The following is an 11,175-nucleotide window of genomic DNA, read 5'->3' on the forward strand; positions in this document are numbered from 1 at the left end:
TGAAAAAATGGGGTCACACATTTTCCTTTCATACAAAAGATTTTTAGCACAGAAGACTGATATCTCCTGCATATTTCATGAATGCAGTTTCAGAAAACAATGTAGTCAGTGGGAGCTTGCATGGAAGATCCAGCAGAACTATTTTTCCTTTGCCTGGAAAGAAATTGGGCCTTTAGAAAAGGACTCATCTTGCCTATTTTCAGACATCTATATTTGAGATGTCTGCCTTGGGGTGAGATGAACTGAATGTGTGAAGGGAGTGTTTCTTTCTGCTGACTTTAAAAGCAGCAAAGCTGACTGGCTCATGTATGGATAGCTGTGTTGCACAGGTGAATTTCACCCTGGAGATCTACAGTAAAGTACAGTTCTCTGGCAATGTGTGGAAGAAGAAGAAAACAGATGGGAGAGGAGATTTTTCAATGGGTGTTCCTTTCCTTCCAGTGTGACACAAATGGGATCCATCCACAGCAATAGATCTACTCATGGTGCAGCCATCCTGGTGACAGGACTCCCACAAAGACAGGAAAAGCAAAGCAGAACACATAGAAAAAGCCCTGAGCAACGGAGCAATATATTTCAGTTAAATAAACTGTTGGTTATTTTCATGGGACAAGAATTCATCACAGCCCTTTTAAAGAATGTTGAGAGCAAAAATTTTAATTTTGAGTGTAAGAAAAAGCAGAATATTGTGTGTGATTCTTACAAAGCAGTAAAACTTCCATGTTTATATATGAGGATAGAAGCACCAGGATTATATCAATACCTGTTTGAAAAGTACTACCAATAAAGAGATTTTTGAAAGCACCATTAACTCCCAATGGTGAAATAAATGTGAGCAGATTATTAAAGCAGACAGAAAGGAGTAGCTGTTCCATGGCAAATCCTTTTATGTAAGCTTACTCAGTTACACCCTGCTTGACTGGATAGACTTAAGGAATCAAATAAAAATTGCTGCTGAGAAATAACTTTCCATTTCACCTAAGAAGAAATTTGCTACAGACACATGAGATATTTATGCAGTTACTAAAAGTGTTAAATTTACCAGTTTTCAGGCCTTGAAATGTAAATTATAAATATTGTAATTTCTCTGCTGCAACACAAACTATGCATTAGAGCACAGTCACATTTCAAATTCAAATCTGATACATCACAGTGAGGACTTGGAGCTCTTCACTATTCTGTTTCACAGACATGGTCAGGGATTTTTCTGTAAAATCTTCAAATTGAAGAAGATGCCATTCAGACTAACAGATGAAAGAGAAATTTTAATTTCCAACTCAATAGTAATAATAATTTATTAATAATTATAAATAATAAATAATTTTAGTATGTTTTTTAATATATTGGTAAGAGACTAGAGGTACTATCCAGCTTTTATGTGAACTGCTAGTTTATATATTTCGCTCATCTCCAGAATGTCATCTGACAACTTTATGTCCTAAATATCAGGTTGCCTAGAATTTTCCTGAAATTGCATAGATCTCATTGATTTCACTAAAAGCACTAAGACAAATACACAGTATTTCTATTTGTGCAACAAAAATCTAGGTCCTACATCAGTATACAAGAAAAGTAAAATAAATAAAGACTAGCTATTTTTTGGTAAGTGATGTGGAAAATGAAAACAGTAGTAGTATATGGGGCTGGGCTCTTTGTGTACTGCAGCACATGAGGGATCTGTATCAAACAGGTGGGCACTGCAGTCAGGCCTGCTTCTGCCCAAATCCTTATGGATATTTTTGCTTGTCTTTCTGCAATAATTGTTATTTCTATTCTGGTTTTTTGATTAAAGCTTGTAACAAGCCAAGGTTTTCTATGTTTGCTTTATCATATAGTTGTTGGCTGATTTCTCAGCTTGATTTGGGTTTAGTTTTCTGTCTTCTTTCTTTATTTGTGATTATGTACTTGTGATAACACATTATATAGAACACTCGTGTGAGGCCTTCCATAAGCAAAGTTCACTGTCTTGATTCTGTCTGCAGTTCATAACCACTTGATAACTGTGATTTCTTTTGCATGCGGGCAATGTACAGTGTACATTGCATGATAAACTTAGAGGCTGGCATGTAATAGATGATTCTTTCAGCTATTTCATTCACAGTCTTCTGTTTTTAGGTGCTATGGATGAAAAAAGGATAAACCATCTCATATGGAGCTATGAACTATCATAGCAACTGTGGGGAAGAAACTGGATGTTTTCTAAAGGGATTGTCATTTTTATGCTGTGTTCATACTCATTTTGTCTTTTTCCCTTTTATAAAGGTGTTGGAGATGGAGGAAATGAACTAGGAATGGGCAAAGTAAAAGATGCTGTGAAGAAGTACATAAAAAATGGAGATGTTATAGCTTGTGATGTTGAAGCTGATTTCACTGTTGTAGCTGGTAAAGGATTTTTGGTGGGGTGGGAGAGTAGCTGATATTTGAGAATGAAACTGACAAGGAAACATTTGTCTTTCCAAGTAATTTTATTTACCCTTTCCAAGTCATCCTCAGCAAACTGAGGATCTATCTCTGTATTATGGACATTTTCTGAAGAGTTAAGCACAGAAGAGTTGCTTCAGGAGAACTGACTGAAAATTGAGAATGTTCCATGAACAAAATGCACTTAATTGGAAATAGTTTGGAAAATCCTGCATATTTTTGAAAAATCACACATTATTTAAAATCACAGAACCATGGAATCCTAGAATGGTTTGGGTTGGAAAGGACCTTGAAGATCATCCAGTTCCTACTCCCCCTGCCATGAGCAGGAAACCTTTCACTAGACCAGGTTACTCAATAACAAATATTAATAAGGAAAGCTGCAGAAGTCATCTATGTGAAGACTAAAATGTCTGTGCACATAAAAATTTTCAGTATAATTGATAAACTTCTGTTTAGTGTGGGCCCTATCAGGCATAAATTAGTCATATTGCTCCTTTACAAAGAGATAAGTCCTTTCAATAATCACTCAAGGACAAATGTATGTTCTTGATGTTCAACAGTTGAATGTTATAGTTAAAATTCTGTTTTACACCAGCATGAAATAAAATTCCCAGTGAGAGAGAGAGATGTTCAGCACAGACCAACTTCTGGACTGGAAGGTCTGAGTTGTCCTTGGGCTCAGCTTTCTCCGTTCTAACCCAGGTGTGCGTGGCACACTCTGGGCACTCGGCAGCCAGTTTGTGCAGGTTGGTTTCACGGTGTCTCTCGTTGCAGGTGTGTCTAACTGGGGCGGCTATGCCATTGCCTGTGCCCTGCACGTGCTGCGCTGCTGTGCCACCCACGAGCGGTACCTGCGCCGCGCCCTCGGCTGCCCGCGTGCCCCGAGCCAGCAGCCCTGGCTGCCAGCGCTGCCCTCCGTCCCCAAGGTACCTCCTGTGCCCAGGGCTGGGCTGCTGGGACACGGGGCTCAATCCTGCCTGGGCTGGCTCGGGGCCTCACCTTCACAGGGTCTTTGGGTGCTCCTGGGGATTCCTTGTGAAGGAGCAGCCACGCTGCGCTTAGACTGTTTTGCACAAAGGAGACAGATTGCAAATAAAAATCCTGCAGTATGAATGTGTTCATGTCTTGTGGCTTCAAGCAGAAGACAGTGCTACAATTTTATGGGCAATGCAAGAGATACAGTGATTAAAATTCCCTGTTTGCTTCCTTAGTGTATAACCCTCTGTTGTAGTGTCCTTTAGATGTCTGCTTTCAAAATCAAAAGCCACAGTTCTTATGCAGTAGCCACTCCATACTTCTGATCTTTGTACCTTCCCCCTTTTCTAGTTTGCTGGAGCCTTTCTACAATTAGTTTTGAATGTTTCTAAATTGAAGTTGGAGAAAAACTTGTACATGAATATTTTTAAATGTGTTTTGACTAATGCAGCTCTGTACAGTGTGATATTCTGGGAATGCAAAGGTTTCAGACTGAGAAAAAGTAAAATAACTGAGAGGGGTGAGAAATGACTCTGATCTGTGCTCATCCTGCGAAGCACGTGCCTCTATTTTTAACTTGACAGTGGTTAAAAAAAATCTGTCTATACACACACACCCCCCCCCCAATGATTAAATAAGATTTGTTCCACAACTTTGCAATAAATTAGGAGCTTCAAGATTTCAAGATTCCGCTTTATGAGCAGAGTTGGACAAACCCATTAAGTGTGTGATGTCCAAGAATGCTAAGCAAAATGCAATCCATCTACCATAGCTACTGCCCAAAACAAAGAAGTTTTTCTCCTGAGATGATTGGACATTCTGCATGAAATTCCAACAAAGCACATTTTAAGTATTTTACAGTAGATCCCACTTTTTTTTTTTAATTCTTGCTATCTTAGTTTTTCATCTAAAGGTCATAAAACTGAAACTGATCCCAACACTTGGCGTAGCCATATAGCTTAACAAAGCTTACATGAACCTTTTCAGCAGTCTTTTTTATAAAACAGTTTAATTATTTTTCAGTTTTCAGTGTTTTTTCCAGTTGCATCTACTGATTTTTGACCTTTAAATTAATGCATCCTAAAATGACTGTGATCAAAATTCCTGGTAATGAGATAGTGTAATTAAATGTTATATTGTGTACAGGAAAACCTTGTTTTTGTTTTACTAAGCTATACAGCTGGGAATATTAATGATCCAATAATGGGCTACTGAAAGTGAAAAACTAAAATCTGTTGAGATAAAATTAATGGAAACAGTTCTGTGGAGGAGAGAAAATGACAAAATGTCTGACAAGAAAATATGATATCTTTAATTATAAATCACACAACAATGAACAGTGCAGAAAATTGAATACATTAGTATTCATGTGATCCATTAGTATAAAAAATCAGACCATATCTGTTTATCTGGCTACTTTCTGCAAAATTCAGCTTCATTTAATGCTATAATAATTGCCCTAATGAGATAAAGAGCAATACCACACAGATCCATCTTGGTGTTTATATTTGTGATTGTAACTGGAAAGAGGACATTAGGAGTCCCTTAGCACCAGGCAGCTTTCTTATAATGTGTTGTATTTTTCTTCAAAAAATGCCACTTGCATGAATGCTGTAGGTCATAATCACTAAGTGAAGACTTCCCCTGAAACATCAACATTATTTCCTTTCAGGCTGGTGTTCAAATAGTGTCAGGATTGCACTGCCAAACCCCAGAAGTGCAGAGCTGTCCCTTCCCACTGAGCAGCAAACTGAGATTGCTCTGAGTTCCTGGATGAGCCTTTCCACACAATTTAGTGAGATGCTGCAAAGCATTTGTTCTGTGCTGAGAACTGCAGGAGCAGGAAACAGCTGGACCTAAACAATCTTTGCTTACCTTTACCTTTGCTTACCTAATAATTTGATTATGGTATTGGCTTGGTTTTTCAGATGTTCATAGTGCTTTTACACCAAAGTGACTGTAATGAAATTAATTCATTCATACATATCCAAATGTAGCTAATGCTAAACATCCTGCAGTCAACTCTGCATTCCATTGCATCTCACAAACAGGTTCATATATCAAGCATTTGTTCTTTTTCTGAACTGTTTATTAATGGCAACATATTAGCGGTATAGTGTTATTTTTAAATTATGACCTATAAGAATATGAATTATATTATAAATATATAAAGGTATGACATATTTTAGTGTGCTTAATTAGCTTTGTCTAAGGAAGTTTGTGCTTGAGAAAAGCACAAACTAATGAGATATTTTTCTATTAATATGATTATTTTTCCAGTTAACCCACTCCCAACATAATTATTTAGTAAAGAGAAAGCTGTGGTCAAATTGCAGCACTGTACAGCTATTTTATGGCAGGCTATGGTTTATCAGGCACAGTTATGTAGTATTAAACAAGCAAACTTTTTTTACCTCATATAAGCAGATCAGAGAGCTCTAATATGTAAATATGTAGCACAAACTATTCATATTAGGGATTACATTTTGTGTATCCAATTTAGGTGCCTCTTTTGTGACAGGAGAGATCTCCTTTTCCCTTTTAGATACACTCAGTGCTCAGAGAAACCTCTGTTGTGCAGAAAGATCAGTTGTATATATTTGCATTTATGTATATGATCATTCATATGATGTAAACTGATGTGCATTTATAGTTATATTAATTATAAAGTAGCAAATTTATGCTACTACTGTATCCAGATAATTTCCTTAAATAGCTGTGTCACTGCTGACACCATGTAACTTTGCATATTTTTCCTTTAGTAGAAAACCAGAGCCTCATTTAATTTTGTTGCAGCTAAGAATTAGGATGATTTACCAGGAAATAAAAGACACATCTTTAGAAAGTGCATTCAGAGAGGAGGTTACAAAATTAAATGGAATTGATCACACAGGGCATGCTTTGCTTCATTCAGAAATGATTATATTTTGGCCATTTTACCATTAGGTAAAATACAACTATATTGTGTCTCAATTCAGATCCACAGCTGCTGTATTCTTTGTGGTTTAGAAGTGTTCCTAGAAAAAATTCTAGCATTTGATAAGAGAAAATTAGATATTTTAACATTCCTTTTTTTCATCATTCATGTGTGTACAGGAGATAGAGAACTTCTGCTAGGTTATTGTGTGGTAGTGTCAAATATGAGGTGTTCAAACCCAGAGAACTCCTTGTCAAGGACACTGGTAGGATTGTTGCAGCAGCAATTTGCATGGAAATGGATGTGGCACGGTAGGCAAGGCTCAGAAAGGGCATTCCTAGTAAAGAAAGAGAGGAAAAGAGGAAGGGAAAGGAAAAGAGAGGAAAAGATAGATAGGTGAGTGTTTCAAGGTCTTATATAACCTATCACAGGGTTGGCATAGGGAAAGCTAAGAAGTGACCAGGTTTTTAGTTTTCTCAGACTTTTATTAACGGAATTCAAGGAATAAATTCTCACTATAGTGAATGCCAAAAATTAGGAAGTCTTACTGTGTACATTTCACAGCAAATGAAAAGCAGAGCAGTTTATGCCAGACATACATTCACTTGAAACCAGATCTTCAAATTTCACTGTTCCTGTGGTTTTTTCAGAGCTCATTTTATCCCATCTTTTTATCTCACAATGCTAACTGGCCCATAGCTCACAAAAAAAGGATTTTGTTCCCTCTGTGTACTTTTACAGCTCAACTTGGAACACACTTTGTTATCTGCTTATATTAGTTAAGCAAGAAAATAACTGTAGTTCTAAACAAAGCCTATGCTAGTTCAGAGCATGCCAAGGAAGCACAATTTCCGAGGTTGTTTTCTCCCCAGTCCTTCCCTAAGCAACCAGAATTGTCATAAAATCAAAAAATGAAAAGAGAAGAGAGTGCCAAAGCACAGAGAGATCAGAGAAGCTGCAGGAAAGGAAAGTGAGTGTGCAGCCCATCCAGGTGCTCTCTGTAACCTTTTCTCCTGGTGCACCCTCCTTCCCTTCTGTCTTTTTCTATAAAAATGCAGCTGCAGCCAGCTGCCTGGCTGGGGAGACCACAGATGGATTTCTGAAATACTTTGGGTGGAGGTTCCTCTGATTCTGATTTGTGCAATATAGGAACTTGAAACCAAGCAAAAAATGATGTTTCTGAATTGACACTAATGTTCTGTTGGAGGCAGTGTGGAGAAAAATAATATTCAGTGGTTAAGTAGCAGTTAAGATTATAAACCATCTGACACTCCCTGAGCTCCAGCTGCTAAACATATTCTTTGGGACAAGATAGTACTTGCAACTTGATGGCAAAATAAATATGAAGGATATGGTCAGTCTCTCCCAGAATTAAAACAAAGATCTTGATGACTGACCTTGTCTGATTCAGAATTTTAATTGTACTCTGTTTCTTTGTTTTTCAAGGAGGAAAAGCTTCTGAAAGCACTTGTGCAGCTCGGGGTCCGCAGTGGCAAAACTGCCAGTCTGGAGATGGAGGTAGATGGGCTGCCCTTCTACAGCACCCACTCACTGATGATTGAAAAGCTGCTGCAGGAAGCTCAGCACTGACTGCCCCTAGTGATTTCTACATGAAGAGATGCTCCCATGTCATTTCCTTATTTTTGAGGCTCTCTCAAGATGTAAAAGATGAGAAAAAGATGGCTTTTCATCTCTGGTGTCTTGACCACACACAGCCTTTCATTGTTATCCTTACAACATCTCTGTGAAACAAGAAGAGGATATCATCATCCACTTGGCTTACATTTCTTTTTTGTAATTTTATAATTTTTAATGGAAAATTAATATTAAATTATATTATACAATTAGAGGTGATCTGGCTTTTACAAAGAAAGCATGAAATTACAATGAGATATTATTGCACTGCTGTTCTTGTTTTACTAACTTCATAACTGCAACAGGAAGTAACTTTCATAGCAACCTGGATTTAAAAATACTTGTGGTGAGGAAAACAGCTACAGTAGAGAGAGAAGATTCAAAACAAAACTGCAATGTTACAGTAGTGAGAGCTCCACTGCACACTTCCTGTAGCCCCCCTCTTGTGTTCTTATGGTGGGGGATAGTTTGTGGAAGTGTGAGGGGAGAAGGAGAAAATTTTAACTGAACTAATGAAAATAAGGGCAGCATTGCAGATCTTCTGTGTAAAGGGTTGGCTGTGCCATTACCCCCTGTCATATTAGTAATTTGCCACTTATGTATTTTGCCACTTTATGGATAGTAGAGAAAACGTGTAGACATTTCAGAGTATCCTGTTGTTACAAAGAAATTAATTGAATACAAAAATAATTATTAGAAATTAAAGCATGATTCTAAATGAATAAACATTTGCATTCAGTATAACATTATGTTAATGAACTTTTGCATAAATTCTTAATGTAGAGGTTCAGCTCCTGACAAGACCAAGTGCAGTAACATTGAATTCTATCCCGTAGGATTACTGACACTGAAGCAGTTCATGACAAATGGTTGTGAACTGTGCCCAGCTTTTGTCATTCAAAGCTGTAATTTTACCTTAACTCCAGGTGAGTGGCAGGACTACAGTTCAGCTGGCTGTCAGCCCTGCCAGCAGAGAGAGGGGGGTGCATTTGACACCACCCCTACAGCACTGGTGCTTTTCCTGTCATGAAATGGAAGTTGCCTTCAGTTGGACTTTCAGCAGCAAACAACACTTTATATCTCTTTTCCTTCCTGGCAGGTGAGTTTTATTTTCCTTCTTCAATACAAGACAAACAACATAACTTTTTCAGAATGAGAAAAATAATTTCATACCACAAACACCAGCATATTTTGAACATTAATCAGAAGTCCCTGAGGATACAGGGCCTTTGAAGACATAGAATAGTAGAACACATGACAGAAAAAATCTTAATGCCAGACTTCTGCTAGACATTCAGGTTCACCAAAGATCCCAATAGTCATTTTCTAGATCAGTCTTCTTTTTTTAGATTAATTTTATCTAAAAACTTCTCAAAGGATGTTCTAGAAAAGTATCTTGGAAGTTTCACAATTAGAAAATATCTCCTTTAGAAGTCTCCAAACTCTCCTAACTATATATAAGTATTAAGTAAAATATTTCATAAGAATGCTTGAACTTTTTGCCAAAGCCAGTGACTCTGCAGGATGGCATGTGTTCACTGCTGCACAGAACTTGCAGAATGAAATTTGCATCCTTTTAAAAGAAACAGCTGATTTTATTCTTTCTGTGCTACTGACATGTTACACTAACGGGTGCAATGGATAATTTAAAAAAAAATTCATTTAGTAACCTTTTGCTCTTTTCTCACCCCAAAATACAAGTCTTAACAGTCAGTTTTCATTAAGAAATACAAAATGTAATAATTTTTTTTTCTTTTTCTCGAGTGTGTGCTTTTAAAATGCTTTCTTGTGTGCATCCCAAGCATGGCATTTACTTCAGTAGCATGTGTAGCATGTCTCTAGCAACCTTAGCAGGACCCTTGAGTGAATGTCTTTTGACTGAGAGGGAAGGAAAAGCTGTGAGTGGGAGTTTCCTTCCTGCTCTGTTGATTACAGTTCTGCAGCCTAAGCCAAACAGTTACAATACAGAAAGAATTGATAAAATATTGGCCTCAAGGAAAAAAAAAGGGGAAAAAGAAGAAAAAAAACCCTCCTTTCTGTTCTGGGTTAGCAGGATAAGTGCTGAGAACTGGAGCAGAATGCTGCACTGTGTTACACAAGTTTCCATCTGATTTTAAACTGCAGCAGCTGACCACATCAAAGTTCCATCTCCAATGAGCCTTAATCCCTCAGATGACAATTCCATGTAGTACAGCATGCTCTGCATTCCAGCTGTCTAATTTAAACAGCATGGGGACCTGTAAAGGAGCAACACATAAACACAACAACAAATATTTAATCCTGGAACAAACCACGTGTGTCTTGCAGCCTGGCAGTCGTGGGGGGCCCAAGGAGTTGGTGCTTAACAATGTACAAGGTCAGCACTCCAGGGAGGGAGTCCCTGCTCTACAAACCCCTTGGAATACACAGCAGAGGAGATGAAAGATTAGGAGAAAATAAAGCTAAACAGTGCTAATAGTCAGGGGAAAAAAATGCAGATGTAAGGTTAATTAATCCAGCTGAGTGGTCAAAGTATAAAGAAATGTAAAATAATTAAACAAACCAAATGTTAACCTAAGCAAACCTAATCCCCTCTTATGACTGAGGACATGAATCCTTTCTGCAAGAGGAGGGAGGAGAGGATCTGTAGTCTCACAAATAGAAATTGTGCACCAAAGCTAAAGATAGTTATTTCAAACATGGTGTGAAAAAATATGAAAACTATAAAAACATTCTTTATTAAACACATCCACTAATTATATCCAATGTTGCACTCTCAAGGTGGTTTCCAGAAAACTGTTAGAATATATTCCTTTTGGAATCTGATTACTAGGAAGGCTGTATTACAATGACATATTCAGATAGCAGGAGTAAATCATCTGTCTAGACAATCTTTGGACTCAAAAGCAAACCAAAGAAACAGAACTGATTATACTGCTGGAAGTTATCAGCTCTGGGTTGCAGAGAGAGAGGTGTTTCAAGGAAGGTTTGAAACCAGAGAATTGAAAAGACAAGGCAATATTTATGGTGTAACAGCTGCAGGTAAAAGGATGTGTGATGAGCAGATCTCAAAGAAGAATCACACAGGAATCATTAGTGTAACAAAAAAACTCTAAGGAACCTAGAGAGGAGGTGGTGGTAGAAACAATACTGAGGAGCACAACTCCCAGGTCTTTAACAGCCATTATTCTCCACTTACTCCTATAGTTTGTTTCTGTCTAAACCAGGACACAGATCATTCATAC

At 37.6% G+C, this 11,175-nt stretch overlaps 1 protein-coding gene across 1 annotated transcript in view; it reads left to right on the plus strand.

Annotated features, from left to right (window-relative positions):
• Positions 1–8,695, plus strand: part of DGLUCY (D-glutamate cyclase) — a 34,458-nt gene extending 25,763 nt beyond the window's left edge. The window contains exons 12-14 of the mRNA XM_059474172.1: positions 2,263–2,382; positions 3,199–3,350; positions 7,763–8,695. Coding sequence (XP_059330155.1) covers positions 2,263–2,382; positions 3,199–3,350; positions 7,763–7,906 — 416 coding nt within the window. The 3' untranslated portion in view covers positions 7,907–8,695. The remainder of the gene's footprint in view (positions 1–2,262; positions 2,383–3,198; positions 3,351–7,762) is intronic.
• Positions 8,696–11,175: the final 2,480 nt, after the last annotated feature.

This window comes from Ammospiza nelsoni, chromosome 6 (genome assembly GCF_027579445.1).
Source record: "Ammospiza nelsoni isolate bAmmNel1 chromosome 6, bAmmNel1.pri, whole genome shotgun sequence".
NCBI classification, from domain to species: Eukaryota; Metazoa; Chordata; class Aves; order Passeriformes; family Passerellidae; genus Ammospiza; species Ammospiza nelsoni.